The 16,631-nt window shown below is 43.0% G+C and overlaps 1 protein-coding gene across 2 annotated transcripts; it reads right to left on the reverse strand.

The window, feature by feature from the left end:
- Positions 4,761 to 6,334, reverse strand: LOC109832020 (sphinganine C4-monooxygenase 1-like). 2 transcript variants are annotated; one of them, XM_020399478.1, is made up of 3 exons: positions 6,151 to 6,334; positions 5,568 to 5,843; positions 4,761 to 5,465 (listed from the first exon to the last, which is right to left on the reverse strand). In XM_020399478.1, exons 2-3 carry the CDS (start codon positions 5,787 to 5,789, stop codon positions 4,920 to 4,922), a joined length of 768 nt encoding a protein of 255 aa, XP_020255067.1. In that variant the 5' UTR covers positions 5,790 to 5,843; positions 6,151 to 6,334; the 3' UTR covers positions 4,761 to 4,919. The 2 variants fall into 2 exon arrangements, with proteins under 2 accessions (XP_020255067.1, XP_020255066.1); XM_020399477.1 differs by having other exon boundaries at positions 5,568 to 5,846.

Below are 16,631 nucleotides of genomic sequence, written 5' to 3' on the forward strand. Positions count from 1 at the left end.
TGTAGGTAAATTTGGTCTCTGTCGCTGGATCGCGGTCGACCGCGAGCTTTGGACGGTCGACCGCCAATCGGGTCAGGCCTGTTTTGTGTTTCCTGTTCTTATTGGGTTTGGTGTTTGCTATAAATACCAACATACGAATTATGGTTTCTTTGGCTTTGTTTGGATATTGGTTTGGGGATATTTGGAGCACAGAAAAAGGAGAGTTTTTCTAAGCAATTATTTGAGGTTTTATTTGGAGAGATTAAGAGATTTGTTGGTGAGATTAGTTTGTTCCTTCGAGTGATTTGTAATCTCAGTTTGTACTCTTCTTCTCTATTAGTAAAAACCCAATCCCCATCTTCCCCCGTGGACGTACGTAATTTGCCGAACCACGTAAAACTATTGTGTTTAGATCTGTACCGTTGTTTTAATTTGTTAATTTTGCTTTTATCTCGACGTTTGTTTGATTTGGTTCTCTAAGCACACCCGTTTGGTTGTCTCGCTTCCGCGTCGCGCACAACACTGTGAACATATCTTCCAAAAGTCATCTTCTGGAAAAATTAAAGACATAATCTGTATCTTGTTGTAATTCTAGCTTTTGACAATGTCCAGCTGAGGACTTTATAATTGTTCGCTCTTCTTATCGTTCTCATATATAGGATATTCCCGAATAATTAGTATTTCAAATAAGGTGGCATTTGTAGTGCAGACCCTTTTGAAGGAAAAATTCTTTGGTGCTCCATGAGCACTACACCACATCAATAAGAGGAGAGTTTGTAGCACAAGAAAAATTATTTAATTTTATTATCTTCTCATTCGCAAATAGTCTATGCTATGTGGCATTCTCCTATTGGGGCACCAAAAAATTAGGAATATATAACGAAATTTTCTAGAAATAAATGGGGTTTTATTGTTTGGTTGGGGTAAGAACAACCTCAATTTCTAGAAAATCATAATTTCAATTATTTTGTTCATTGTCTAAAAAATAGGAAAACGTACACATATGAAATGTCATCTTAGCCAAAAAAACCTTAAAATATTTTATTTTAATCAATTGCACACCATTTCCTCTAAAAAAAGTTATAAAATGGATTCTTCTAAAAAAGTGATGTAGGATGATGTTTTGGGAACTCATTTCTCATAAGGGGCTGTTTGTTTGCCTAAAAAAAGAGGGAAATCAAAGAAAATGAAACCTATTTCTAAGAAAAATAGGTTTTGGGATTGTTTGGTTGGCTAAAAAAAAGGAAATCAAAGAAATGGAGATGAGATGAGATGAGTTGTCACCTTATTATAGGATGATGTGAGTGATTTTTTAAGAAAACTTGTTTTGATGTTGTTTGGTTGGCGGAAAAAATAAGAAAATGAATTATAAGAAACTTATTTCTTATATTAGGTTGTTTTCTTTTGTTTGGTTATTTCTTAAAAATAAGAAAATAGATGAGATGAGATGAGTTGTCATTATATTATTGGATGATGTGACACACACTTAAGGAAATTGTTTTCCTAGCTTTTTAGGAGGAAAACAAAGAAATAAAATGTTAATGAGATAAGATGAGTTGTCACAATCTTATTGGATGATGTGGGTGATTTTTAAATATGAGATGAGATGAGTTGAGTGATTGTCACAATCTTATTGGATGATGTGGGTGATTTTTAAATATGAGATGAGATGAGTTGAGTGATGTTGTGGATGAAAATAATATTTTATTAGATGTGGTGGATGTGATGGATGAGTTGTTGGATGAAAATAATATTTTATTAGATGTGGTGGATGAGTTGTTGGATAAAAATAATATTTTATTAGATGTTGTGGGTGAGTTTTAGGGATGGAAATGTGTGAAATTGTACTTTTTGAGATTTTTTTGTTTTCATTTCTATTTTTTGGTTTTTTAGGAAATAACCAAACAGGCCCTAAAACTTGAAACAAACATTGAAAGTGGCCCATAAGATCGAAAAACTGACATTTTTTCCAAGAAATTATTTTTGGAGTGTTTTCCCTTTTTTTCCGAACCAAACAGCCCCTAAGAAAAATCCGTGAGAATTGATTGAGATTATTTCTTTCACATGCAATAAAGACTTTATTTCTTTCAACAAACGAAGAGGTTGTAAACAGAACCTCTGCATATATTCCGATAAATAGGATAAAAAGACTACCTAATATGCGACCCCACTTTACTTGGGATAAATAAATATGCAGAAGACAAATCTTACAAGCAAACTCTGCAGTTCATTTGTCGTTGTGCAACATCTAGATTACAAAGAAAAAAGGAAAGGAAAAAAAAAAGGGGAAAAAAAAGGGAAAACTAGCTGCACGTTGATTTCCTTACAAACAATATAGAAATAAGTACTCAACTTACGTACTCTTTGTGCTCGGGTCATCGCACCCATCCTTTCTTCTCCAATTTGAGATATCTGGTTTTTTCAGCAACTTGCTAGTTTTCTATTAAAAAAAGTCTTGATTGATATTTATTTATTTATTGAGAAAATATATCCATGAATGTTGAGTTGTTTTCTATCTATATAGTAGGAATATAGCACAAATTTAGATAAGGACTTTTGAGTTAACCTAATTTTATTTTAATCTAGGAAAATGCTAGAGATACCCCCTTAAACCACATTTCCAACCACACTCCTCTCTTGCTATAATGCACTGGAGCCCATATGAGGTTTTTTTTTAAATTCTCATGTGGGCCCTATTACATTGTAGCGAGAGAGGAATGTGTTGGGGGTGTGATTTAGGGTGTGACTGTAGCGCCTCTTTATCATCTAAGGGGATCAAAATAGAACCACTTTAATGGCCCTTTTTTAACCTAGAAAAAAAAGAACCAGTTTTGATCTTTTTTTTTCCTCCAAACTGAGTTATTCTCATAATTGAATCAAGTTTGAACCTAGTTGCCAAACGTACTCTAAAGGATATAGAGTGAATACACACATGACTACATAAATAGATCAGTTTGTAAGATACTCATCTTCTCATGATTTAACCCTTGTTTCTATGGCAATTCGTCAAAACTACCAAGCATACCCATAGTATTGTTGATCAACTCTAGGACATAGTTAAAGTGAATGGAGCCCTTTTTTTTTAATGCCCCTTTTTCCATGTTAAGAAAACTGAAAAGACAAGGGATTCCCAAACTAGGTCAACCCAAATGCAACCCAGCCGAGGCCTAATGTCATAGCCCAAATTCAACCCAGCCCTTAACATAGGTTTGAAAACAAATTGAAGTTAAACTGTGGGTTTATAAACACAAATTTCAAATTAGAAATGGGTGGGTTAGAAAATAATGGGGTTAATGTTGGCTATGTTGTTCATAAAAAACAATTTTGCCTTCGTGAATAGTGTCACATGGAATAGTGATGGGAATAGTAAAGGGTTTATATTGGAACACCCATTATTGGACTTTGAATAGTATTTTGGGTTTTGTGGACTTTGTATAGCACACACACGCGCACGTTGCACACGCACACATCTTTTAGGATCTCAAAACTTTAATTTTACCATTTTGTAATTCCTTTTGACTCGTTCGTAACGGATGTGGAGATGGCGCGGGAGTTACGCGATTAAGGAGAACGTGCGCGTAGATCCAGCAACGGCTATGAGTATGTGGACCCTATAAATTCAGATGAGATGCAGTTTGGAAAAGCACAGCGAAAGTACAGAGGCCGGCCGAACTCTATTCCTCTCTGAAAAACCGAGCTCTATTCCTCTCTAAAATCGTTGGTTATATTTATTTTATTTTCGGGCAACCATCTTCGTCTGAGCTTAAGCTTTGCTGCTCTCGCCCGAGTACAGAGGCCGGCCGAACCGGAGATTTTTACCGCTAGGGGAGAGAGGATCGACTGCGCCAGGGCGATAGACGGGTCCTCAATCTTCTAGGGCAGTGAAATCACAACTGCTCCCATTCAGGCCTGATTTTCTGACCTTTTATTTTTGGATTATATACTAATATTCTCTTTTTTTACATCAGTTAAGACTTTGGATTTGTAGGTTTTTACAGTTGCTATGAATTGTGCAACTATACGTCTTTACAGTTGCTATGAATAGTGCAACTCTCTTTAACCTTAGCTCATAGTTTAGCATTGTATAATAGTTTTTGATTGAATGCGATGCAAATGAAACCGCCTGTGATTAACCCTTTTAACATCAACATATTTGTTTCTCCTACATTCAGGTTTTTTAGATTACTCATTCGGTGAAGGCTAAGTGCATTACCAATATATATGCATGCAGTTTTTTAAAATTATTAGACGTTAAAGAAATATAATTTTATAAATTATTTACCAAGTTTATTGTCCTTTTGCTCAAAATAAAACTAAGCTATTCCCTTCTATAAATATTTCTCTTAAAAGTTGTCCGCTTCTCAAAAAAATATGTTGTTCTGTCTTTTGACAATATCTTGATGAGCACTTTACAATCGCATTTCTCATCCTTCGCGGAAACAGGGTCTATATATGTATATATATATATGATATGTTTTGAATAGGTAATATGATCCACATTCAAAACCGCACATGTTAGGTACAACTGATGAATTGTGTAGTTGGGTCAACTCACATATCCCTCCCATCATTTAGATTTAATTATTCTTCCAAAACTTTTAATTAAGATTGGCATGCCTCATGCAGACCCTTTCATCAAGGAATAATCAAGTTTGCTGAAATTCTTAATTGCAACCTTTTGTAGACTCATCCCTACAATTATACGACGCCCTAGGCATGTGGCCTATGCGTTATTAGCCATCTCACAATAATGAACATGAAGATTTATACGCATATACTGATGCTCAAACCAAGAGAAGCAATATATTCAATCTCATCAATCTCAACGACCAACCAATTAATCGCAAATCTACCTTGCGATTATATTGATACAGAGTAAACATTACAAAGTCAACTAGCTAGTAACTTTTGGCTTCTCTCATACTCAGATGAACCCGATCCTAATCGATCTTTTTCATGGGTCGAGCCTCAAACCCCCCTCCCTCTCTCTCCACAAGCGAGAAAGGCATATGAGTCCCCAGAATCTTATCCCACGTCACGAAGAAAGGCTGAGAGAAGTTATACTTGTTCCCGTACAGCTGATGATGAATGTCATGGTACGCGCAGTTGTTCGCGAACAAGAGGTGAAATATATTTCCAGGGAGCCAGAGCCCGCAATGATCATCGACGGTCTTGATGGTGGCGAAGGAGAAGAAGAAGATTGATGTTCGGGGAGTCATGCCGGAGATCAGAAAGGAGAGCACGCCGCCGAGTGTGTCTAGTAGAAGCCCTTCAATTGGGTGGTTGTAGAGAGCACCGTAGGCGAAGGGGACTACCAAGCTGTGGTGCTTGGAGTGGATGTGCCTGTACAGGAACCTGTTTACGTGCATGTATCGGTGCACGAAGTACTGCCACGTGTCCATCACAAACATCGCGATCACGAATTGGATCGCGATCCTGAAGAATGAAGGCTGAGGGGGGGCGGTCCCTGAATCATGGCCGATTAGCTGCGAAAAGGGGAAGGGTAGAAGATCAGAGGTGTGTGCGATGCGCGAGGCGTATTATATTATATATGTTTTTGATGCGTGATCGATGTTAGCGCTAGTTACCGTGAACAAGAGGAGGGAGACGGCGATCTGAAAGGCCTGCTGTACGAGAACTCCTTTGATGACCATTCCTTTGGTCGCGACGTTCTTGATTTCTTCTTCGCCTTTCGGATGGAGCCTGTAATTGTGGAGGTCGCCGAGGAGGTCATAGAATCCTGAGTATATCCAGTAGACTGCAACGGGTACAAAGGTGCCCAACAGTTCATCCGAAACCCCGAAGGCCATTACTAATTAATTAATGATGCTGGTTTTTGCCTACTCCCTCTCTCTCTTATTGAGCTTCTGTCCGCAAAAAGAGACAAAAATTAGTAATAATCATGTTGAGCACCAAAGATGCCTCTCTCTCTCTCTCTCTCTCTCTCTCTCTCAATTAGGAGGGACTTTGTCAAGAGATGTATCACCAAATTAAGGAAATAGATAGTTTTTGACACAGTTGTGCACCTGAGCATGGTATTGCACAAAGTGAAACAACATAAAATTAATTTCTTCATCAAAACACGAGAACATGAAAAACTTCAGCTACTTTGAGAAACAAATAAAGAATAAACCAGATAAATGGGGGGAGAGAGAGATAGTGAAATGAAACCTTGAGATCGTGAAAAAATTGGAGGATTTGAGCTTCTTCGCCAACTATTGGAGCTTATGTTTTGTTTCCAGTGAAGTTTGGGATAAGGCTCTCTCCCTCAGCTTGTATTGTATATATAGTTGAGAATCGAGAGAGGGGAGGTTTAGTTGGAGTCCAGGAAGAGGGCGATGAATATTGACCTCCTCAGGAGATGGCTTCAGAATAATCAAAGAGGGCGTACTCTGTTTCTTGGTCTTTATTCCCTTAATTGAATTTTTGATTGAGTAAAAGAAAATTAAAAAAATAAAAAAAAAATGTGATGTCATGCGTTTAATTAATGGAATAAATTCCTAGACATGGACTATATGATGGTGACTAAGCGTCTTATATGTACTTGTGATACATGGTTTCTCTTTTGACAAATAAAATATTGTTCAAAAGCACAGAATTTCGTTTTGTTGACACATTGCTTATATATAAAATATTATTTTATTTTATTTTATTTTTTGATACAACAGATTTAGTCAAATAAGCTTTTTTCTATTTTTTCCCCCCTCTTTCTCCCCTCCGCTTATCTTGACCACCAGAGCAGGATTTGAACTCCAGTCTGCAAAATTATTGACAAAATCGTTAATTTTTAAGTTGTTCGTGTTTTTCGAAATTTGCCATATTACTAGTTCAACGACTGCTGCTCCTTTTGTTCGCTTATGGCCTGTTTGGATGGAGGGTAGAGAGGAGGAAGGGAAGGGAAATTTTATTTTAACCTTGTTTGGGAGTTTTATTTTGGAGGGTAGAGGAGGAGAATGGAAGGGAAATTTGGCCCAAATTCTTACACCCTAAATTGGGGTGTGTAGGCTGTCTAAAAATCACAATAGATAGCTTACTCAAACAAGCTCCGACAATGGAAGTCACAATCAGACGACTTTCTAAATCACTGCATCCGTAACTCCACAATCGCCACAAACACGACTTCATTTCTGATATGATTGATCTTGATGGTTGTGATAACAACATGACTAATATTTTAGCAACCATTTGAGATGCTGATGAGCAGCGGGATGATTTCAGAAATAAAAGGCTGGACTTAGTTGGTGAGTTGCCTGGTAGAGAGCTGTGGGCAAATATTCATCTTTGAGACACTATGGATGTTGATTCCCGTCAAGCTCTCACAACGAAAGCTACAATCAAATAGCTTTCGCGCCGACAATCGAAACATACAATCAGATAGTTGTTTGGTAGAGAGCTGTGGGCAAATATCCGTCTTTGAGACACTATGGATGTTGATTCCCGTCTAGCTCCTACAACGAAAGCTACAATCAAATAGCTTTCGGGTCGGTGATCGGAAGCAGCAAATAGAGGACTTTTCACATAGATCGAGAAGGGTTACAATTCAACGACACTTCCAACAACTGATGAAAACTCTATTCAGCAGTCTTTACAATCTACAGTGAAAGTTACAATCTGACGGCTTTCACACCCCACAACAGCTAAAGCTAGGATTACTGAACAGCCCCTCCGCTTCGCAACGGTTCAAACGAAAGCGACCCCCGCGTCGCCAAGCCACAATCCAAACGCGAGCGACCCTCGCGTTCGTAGGGGTTCAGCCAACAACGACCCCCACGTCTCCAAGCAAGCAACAAGCTAAACGCGAGCGACCCTCGCGTTCAATGGTGTTAAGCTAACACCCAACCTCGCGTCTCAATTCAAAGACACGAAGTCGGGTTCTGAACGCCAGATTGGGCGTTTGACTCGTTCAAACACGAGTCGAACGGTTTCAGAACTGTTTCCCCACGATCTGAGGAAATCACGCCCACTTAGGAGCGGATTTAGAGGGCAGTTACAACCTCTTATCCCCCTATAAAAACTCAACAAACTCAACTGAGTTAAGGGTTTTTGACATCTGAACCGCACAGGTTGGATTTTCAGGATCTCAACCACTCAGGCTTGGAGATTCAGCAGCAACGAAATCCTTAGAGATAGGATTTTTGAATCAAACTCAGAAGATCAAATCTGAGAGGATTCTTCGACAACAGAAAAGCAGCTTGATCATTAACCGAATTTTTGGTTCCAACAACTCTATTCACAGAGTTCAAACTCGTTCAGAGTTCAAACTCGTTCAGAGTTCTTAAACTCATTCAGAGTTATTTTTTTCCACGAAAGTTCATCGTTCCCACGAGATAAAGACGGTCGGATCGTCAACGGAGAGCAAGTTCGACGCAATCAATCGAAGGAAGCACTCCATCGCTGCCAAGAAGAACCCAGTTTTAAACAAAGGGGAAAACCAAATTCGTTTTCCTCTCTTTTGTAATCAAGTTGTAACCGAGATCAAAGGAATCAAAGTCACATTTTCTTTATTCTCTTCTTTACAATTTTCTCTACCTGGGGACTAGCTTTTCCGACGAAGAAGTGGTGGCTCAGTCCGACGTCCACCTCATGGGAACGACTGTAAAAACTCTCATCGTGGAGTTTGATCAAGCGAAATATGAGGAAGCATTATCCTCTGGATCGCTTAGCCCCAAGGCTAAGCACGATGTCCGCAAGACCTCAAAGAAGGTCGATTCTGTTATTGAAGTGCCGAAGAAAGCCCTCTCCTTCGGCCAGGAACTCAAACTGGCTCTGCTGGCGGAAGATCTCATCTCTGCGTCAGCAAGACGTGCTTCGGGTCACAAACGGCCTCTGGAAGAGACGAGTCCTGTAAACGTCAATGACGTTGCTGCTAAGGCTTTGAAACAAGCCAAAAAGAACGCCGCTCGCCGACGGAGAAGATCCATACGACGAGCACACTTACGGGAAAGCCGATTGTTGGCCCAACGCGAAGATCGCGTTTCTAAAAATCCAACCGAGCCTAGCATTCCCAAAGAAGAACGCTCACTGTGTGGCAATGAGCCCAACTACGAACCTAGGCTGATACAGCTCAAACGCGACCCTGAGTGGCGCGGTGTTCATTCAAAACGCAGCCCTCAGAAGGGAGCTGCCAAAACCAAACGCGACCCTCAGGGGCGCGTTCCAATAAAACATGACTCTCACGAGTCTGTTTCACAAAATAAACGCGACCCTCATGTGCGCGTTCAAACGAAGCATGACTCTCAGGAGTCTGTTTCACCAACCAAACGCGACCCTCAGGGGCGCGTTCAACCAAAACTTGACCCTCAGAGGTCAGGTTCATCGATCATTTAAACGCAGGCCTCGGCCTAGTGTTTACAAATTTCAACGCGACCCTCGCGTTATTTCTCAAGAACGCGATCTTCAAGAGGTCCATCAGGTTCAAAAAAATCAGCGTGGCTTTAAAATTCACGTTCGACAAGAACCAATCTCACCTACCCAAGGGCAGGGGGTTCCAACTCCACCTCCAAGTCCGGGGAAAGTTTCCTCCCAAGTTCCTGATCTGGAAAGAAGACAACTGAAGCGGAATACCCACAGGTCACTATCAACATGATCGGCCGAGGGAAGGCCTCGCATACTGATTCTGACGAGTCACAAGAGAGTCATCCGCCAACTGTCCGAGAAATTTGTGACCAGTTCGAAGGAGTATATCAGAATACTCGGACTCGGACGGGAACTATTCGCCCAGTTAACTATCAAAAGTTAGCCAATGGCATTACAACAAGTGAGGAACATTCGGCAATAGCCGAATCTCAATCTTCAAGCTCTGTTGGAGCACGCGAGGTCTCCGCTTACACAACGGGGAACCATGAAGACATAGCCAAAAGAGTAGACGAACATAGTGTCATGCTCCAGACGCAACAGGAAACACTTCTCCAATTAAAGGAGATGTTGGCCCAGCTTCTTGCTGAAAAAGGCCACAAGCCTGAGTCTTCCCGGAGAACAACTTCGAAGGGAAAACAAAAAGTGCACGAACATTCAGATCGTGAGACTCACAATCTGGGATCCTCTTCCGAAGGTGAGAGAGAAATAGAAAAAGAACTGCACCCTCAATCCACCAAGGTGGATGAACTGGAGGCTCGCCTCAACGCAATCGCCAACAGAAGCGAGCTTCGTGAAGAGGGAGTAGTGCGGCCTTACCCTGCTGAGTGGGATACAGCTCCCTACCCACCAAAATTTAAGGCCCCTACCTTACAACCTTTTGATGGCACAGGATCGCCAAATCAACACATTTACTACTTCAAATCCTAAACTGGAGATGTAGTAGCGAATGATGCCATCCTGACCAGGCTATTCATTAGTACCCTTAAGGGTGTCGCTTTCGAATGGTTCATGAAGCTGCCTGCTGGATCTATCCAAAAATGGGTAGGGTGTCGCTTTCGAATGGTTCATGAAGCTGCCTGCTGGATCTATCCAAAAATGGGTAGACCTGGAAAGGCTATTCTTGGCCAGGTTTTTTGAGGACGATACGGAGGTCTCAGTCCCAACTCTTCTCGCCACAAAGCAAAGGAAAGGAGAGTCCATCAAGGCCTATGTGGAGAGATTCCGCAGCATGGCATTACGGTGCCCCTCAGGTATGACCCAATCAACTCTGGTTGAAACTTGTAGGCACAACCTGCAGACCCAGCTCCTCGCTCAGATGGGAGTAGCGGAGTGTCGCTCCTGGAGACAACTAGTTTCGCAAGGAGAACAAGCGGAGGAGATAGTGGCGCGTGTCAAAGCTGAAGAAGTGCCACAACCCAAGCCGCAGCAGCAACGCAATCAGCAAAATGCCCAGCGGTCTAAGGGAAAGGAGACTTTGGCAGCCGACTACACGCGAGTTCCACCGCCGAGCAAGCAGGGCAAAGCGCTAAATCAGCAAAGAGCGCCCAAACAGTATTCGTTCAAAGAGGAGCATGTGGATACATTATTCCAGTTACTTCGAAAGAACAACAAGCTGCAATTGCCTGAGATCAGGAAGCCGGATGAAGCAGGGAAAGTGGATGACCCTAACTATTGTCGTTATCACAGATTCCTTAGACATCCTACCAAAAAGTGTTATGTCTTCAAAGACATCTTACAGAATTTGGTGAATGCTAATGTGCTCACTTTAAAACCTGAGCAGAAGACCGTATCAACCAATTCCCCCGGTGGTAACAGCGAACGGCGTCGTCCCCATTCGCAAGGGAGAAATGCACCTGAAGAATGTTGACCCGCATAGTCAGAAAGACAGGGGTTTAGTGCCTCTCACTACCCAAAAAGGGGAAATCATGTGGGTCCACCCTGATTTGCTGGGAGATCAACAATGGACGAACACTTCGTCCAAAAAGAAAGGAGGCAAGGCTAAGTCTTCTAACATGATTAGCCCCTCCATTACTGAAAATGATTACCACCTTAAACCTCTTACTGATTCAGAAGAGGAGAGGATTGTTCTAGCAGCATACCCAGAAGGCAATCCTGGCACTCGGTCAGGAAAAGCTTATCTGAGGGATTATGGTCAGAACGCTCCAGAGGCCGAGAAACAGCCCCAAGACGCTGGGGGTTCTGTTCCGAAAAAGCCAGTGGACAAAGGAAAACAGAAGGAGCTCCGATTCCACAGGAATCTCCACCAAGAATCTGGAGAATCAAGTACTCCCTTCCAGTTCAATGTCATGGCGCAGTTGGCCAACATACCGGCCAGAATTACTTTATACGAGCTCCTAAGGTTGTCCAGATCCACCAAGGAAGCTCTAATTGAAGCTTTGAAGAATACGGAGAGCTTCATTACTCAAGTAACTCCGACTCCCGAACTCCCGAAGCTTCGGAAGACCAACCTTGTCTTCAATGCCTGCAAGCGGCGAGAAGTCTACCCTGCATATCGTTCACACAAGAAGACATGCAGGTCAAACACGAACATGACCGACCACTGTACTACACAGGGTATATTGGATCCTCTGAAATCAGTCGTGTTCAAGTTGACCCGGGTTCAGCGCTAAGCATCATGCCCTACAGGGTCATGCATGTCTTAGGGATTCCTATGCACCGACTGCACACTACCCAGACTACTATCTTCGGGTTCAATGCAAACAGTACCCGACCCCTGGGAAAGATCAAACTCAGGTGCCAGATCGGAGATCTTAAGTCTGAAGTAGCATGCTACATCATAGATGCGGACACGTCCTACAACCTTTTGCTAGGACGACCATGGATACATGCAAACCGCATTGTCCCATCTACTTTGCATCAGGTTATGAAGTACGCCAATGACAAGGGCGAAGTCAGAACCTTGATCGCAGAGAAATACCCCTTCCGAGGAGTAGAAAACTTCCACACCGACTCCGTCTTCTATTTGGAATCCCAAGAGAAAGAAGATGTAGATAGCGGTAATGAAGCAGACATCGAGCCAGATCCTGAGGAAGATAGTCCTTGGGAATTAAACTTTGATGTAATGGATCAGGGTGAGAGTAATAATGATGTACCGAGTGGGGGCGAGTGGTGCATTAATGAAGATTTCATTTTAGCGTACTTGTCTGATGTCTCTCCTAAAAATGAACAAATAGAGAATGATTCTAGTGCAGGTACCAACCCATGGCACGTACTGTGCACCGAGGCGTCACTCACCTTACCAATCCAGTCATCTTTCGCTTCGGATGAAGAAGTGGAGGACGCACAGAAGGCTTTCTTCAAAGTCCCATCCAAAAGGAAAGGGCAGAAGCCGATCTGTTTTGGTAAAGTCAAACCCGAACCACTCCAACGTGAAAGTTCGGAAGAAGACGATGGGGTCCCCCAATTCCATTACCATGAACCCAATTCTAAATACTTAATGAAACGAATGGGGTATAATTTTAATGAGAAACAGGGCCTGAACTTCGGGAAGGGAAGACGAACACCGATCCGGATGTCTCTCACTCCTGAAGGAAAACCTCCGGATTATTATCAAAAAACCGGAAGGGGCGTGGGTTACGTCACACCTCCCCCCGTCTCGGAAAATGCCTCGAAAAACGAAATCAGTAATTACTTACGTCATGACCAATCATCCGGAATATCGTCATACGAGTCCGACGTCAGCGTTGGACCCTTCTTTAAAAACTTGACTGTGAACATGGTTTCAACCAGTCATCCAGATGAAGACGCAGGGGGTGACGAGGAGTTAATGGAATCGACCGATGATCCTTGGATCAAGCGTCTCAATATCCTGTGGGATATGCGTTTCGAACAACGTGAACCACCCACTGAAGATAAAGTGATCCAAGTCAACATGGGAGATGAGTCTGACCCCAAGCCCATCTTTATAGCCGAAGACCTATCATCCACCGAGAAGGAAGACCTTATATCTCTCATCCGAGAATACATAGACGTCTTCGCTTGGAATTATGAAGATATGCCTGGCCTCGACCCGAAAGTTGCCATGCACCGTCTCAACATTGATCCGGAGGCAAAACCCGTTAAACAACAACAACGTAGGTTTCGTCCAGAGATCATGGAATCAATCGAGTCAGAAGTTAAAAAGCTTATAGACTCAGGTTTTGTGAGGGAAGAACAACACCCAGATTGGGTAGCCAACATTGTTCCAGTTCCTAAGAAGAATGGTAAAGTCCGGATATGCATCGATTTCCGCGATCTTAATGCCGCCTGTCCAAAGGACGAATTCCCACTTCCTATCACGGATGTTATGATCGACAACACCTGCGGGTATGAACGGATGTCTTTCATGGACGGATTCTCTGGGTACAATCAGATCAAGATGCACCCGGACGACGAGAAGCACACTGCCTTTAGAACACCACTGGGGGTATATTGCTACACAGTGATGCCCTTCGGCCTGAAGAATGCAGGTGCAACTTATCAGCGTGCAATGAACACGATCTTTCACGAACACCTCCGGAAGAAAATCGAGTGCTACGTTGATGACATAGCGGTAAAGAGCCAATGCAGAGACGATCATCTTGCAGATCTGAAGACCATGTTCGAAATCATGCGAGCACATCAGCTGAAGATGAATCCGACAAAATCATTTCTCGGAGTTTCAAGTGGAAAATTCCTGGGATTTATTGTTACATCCAAAGGAATCTCTCTTGACCCAGAAAAAGTGCGTGCCATCCAAGACATGCCACCTCCGAAGAATCTCAAAGAGCTCAGAGGTTTGCAGGGCAGACTGGCCTACATTCGAAGATTCATCTCAAATCTTTCAGGGCGTTGCCAACCTTTCTCTAAACTCATGAAGAAAGGAGTATCCTTTGTTTGGGATGGAGAGTGCCAAAGAGCATTCGATGAGATTAAGAAATATCTTACTCAACCGCCAGTTCTCGTGGCCCCGATATCAGGAAAACCATTCCTGTTATATGTGAGAGCCATGGATCATTCCCTTGGAGCTTTGTTGGCCCAGAACAACGATCAGGGTCAAGAACAAGCCATCTATTACCTGAGCCGGACTATGATGGGAGCCGAACATCGGTACAATCCGGTCGAAAAAGAATGTCTCGCTTTGGTATTCGCAATTCAAAAGATGCGACATTACCTAGTTGGACAGACAATTCACGTCATTTCCAAAGTAAATCCTTTGAGAGTACTGATGACGAAACCATCATCTCTGAATTGCCGGCTTGCAAAATGGGCCATTCTCTTGTCACAGTACGACATGCAGTTCATGCCCCAAAAGGCGGTCAAGGGTCAAGCACTGGCAGACTTCTTAGCCGATCATCCAGTATCGGGAACGTCTAAATTGTATGAGGAATTACCTGATGAGGTTGCTTCCAGATCTCCAAAAAAGTGAGGCCTAAGGCTTCTATTTATAGGCGACACCCCTGGGGCGTCCCCAAAAATCTAGGACACCCCTGGGGCGTCCCCAAAACTCGACCACTCTTCACTGCAGCAGGGCTTCGCCAATTTCTCTCCAAAACTCCAGATCCTCCAAAAGTGAGGCCTAAGGCTTCTATTTATAGGCGACACCCCTGGGGCGTCCCCAAAAGTCTAGGACACCCCTGGGGCGTCCCCAAAAATCTAGGACACCCCTGGGGCGTCCCCAAAAATCTAGGACACCCCTGGGGTAAATTCTTCGTCCGAACTCGGATTTTAGTGATTCGAATTGCGTTGGAATTCTGACGAAGAGTTCTATCAGCCCCGATGGTTGGATTATCTGTAGAATATCAGCTCCAATGGTTGGATTATCTGTAGGATGAACGAGATACGAAGGGCGTTGTTCCTTTTGTAAACACCGCGGGGCTCTCGATTAGCCCGTACCTTCGTTATTCCGAAATTCTGTCAGCTCACGTAGTTCGTCAGTTCACTTCAAGCGTTCACCGACGTCAATCGAACTCCTGTGAACCGGATAGTGACGTTCATCGTCATTCCTTAACACTGAGCTGTTCGTAGAGACCTATAGGCAATTTTTTCTTTTATAGAAGAGGCTGGAATACTTTGGATGTGATTGGTCTAGCCTTCAGTCGGCGTAAGGACCTGTAGTTAGCTTCAACTCTTGGCTTCTTCGATTTTCGGTCTATTCGATGCTTTGACGAATAACCGAAGTTCTTCCGGCGCTGCGTTTATCGCCTGGCCGTCGTCGGAGTCTCGAGTCTACAGCTGATGAATTGAGTTTGGCTCGTGTCATTGAGTTGACTTTGAACTACCTCCGTCACATTGTGTTGACTTAGGGTTTTAGATCACCGTATGTTGACTTTTTTTTTTGCCGCAACGCGTTGACTGGCGTTGACCTAGGGTTACGCGTTGACCGGCGTTGATCCTAGGGTTTCGAACGTCGAATGTTGACTTTTTGGTTGCAATGCGTTGACTGGCGTTGACCTAGGGTTACGCGTTGACCGGCGTTGACCCTAGGATTTCGAACGTCGAATGTTGACTTTATGGTCGCAACGCGTTGACTGGCGTTGACCTAGGGTTACGCGTTGACCGGCGTTGACCCTAGGGTTTCGAACGTCGAATGTTGACTTTTTGGTCGCAACGCGTTGACCTAGGGTTACGCGTTGACTGGCGTTGACCCTAGGGTTTCGAACGTCGAATGTTGACTTTTTGGTCGTAACGCGTTGACTGGCGTTGACCTAGGGTTACGCGTTGACCGGCGTTGACCCTAGGGTTTCGAACGTCGAATGTTGACTTTTTGGTCGCAACGCGTTGACTGGCGTTGACCTAGGGTTACGCGTTGACCGGCGTTGACCCTAGGGTTTTGAATCAACCTGAGGAGAACCAGTTTATACTCGTGTACTCCTGGGAGTTTCGGGAATTAGTTTAGCCTCGTGTACCCGTCGGAGGTTGACGGGTTATCCTTAAGAATATTATACATAATATTTTCCAGGAACTTCCCGTCAATTGTGAGACATAGTTTAGACTCGTATTCTCATTGGAGTATAAATACGAGTGTTGAATACGTCGTAAAATATTCGAAAAGAAAAATGCATATGAATTGCCCTCGTGCGAACTAACATTTCGAGGCTCACACGCCTTCGAATCAACAAACTAGGATTGGTCCGGCTCGGTTCAAATCAATTTGAGTTGGTTTGGGTCAAATTTGGGTCCGGTTCAACTTGGTTTCGGTTCAATTGGGTCCGGTCTATGTGGGTTTGGTTCACTTAGGATTCCCCCAAATACAAAACAAACCTCCTTTTTCTCTCTCTTCCTTTCCTTTTTTTTTTTTTTTTTTTGGTTCGGTT

Source organism: Asparagus officinalis, chromosome 3 (genome assembly GCF_001876935.1).
Source record: "Asparagus officinalis chromosome 3, Aspof.V1, whole genome shotgun sequence".
Classification (NCBI taxonomy): domain Eukaryota; kingdom Viridiplantae; phylum Streptophyta; class Magnoliopsida; order Asparagales; family Asparagaceae; genus Asparagus; species Asparagus officinalis.

Bases quoted from the DNA above. Each gene is read 5' to 3' on its own strand.
- LOC109832020 (XM_020399478.1), bottom strand. From the start codon at position 5,789: ATGGCCTTCGGGGTTTCGGATGAACTGTTGGGCACCTTTGTACCCGTT. The intron at 5,466-5,567 runs GTAACTAGCGCT...CCCTTTTCGCAG, and splicing joins TCTCCCTCCTCTTGTTCACG to CTAATCGGCCATGATTCAGG.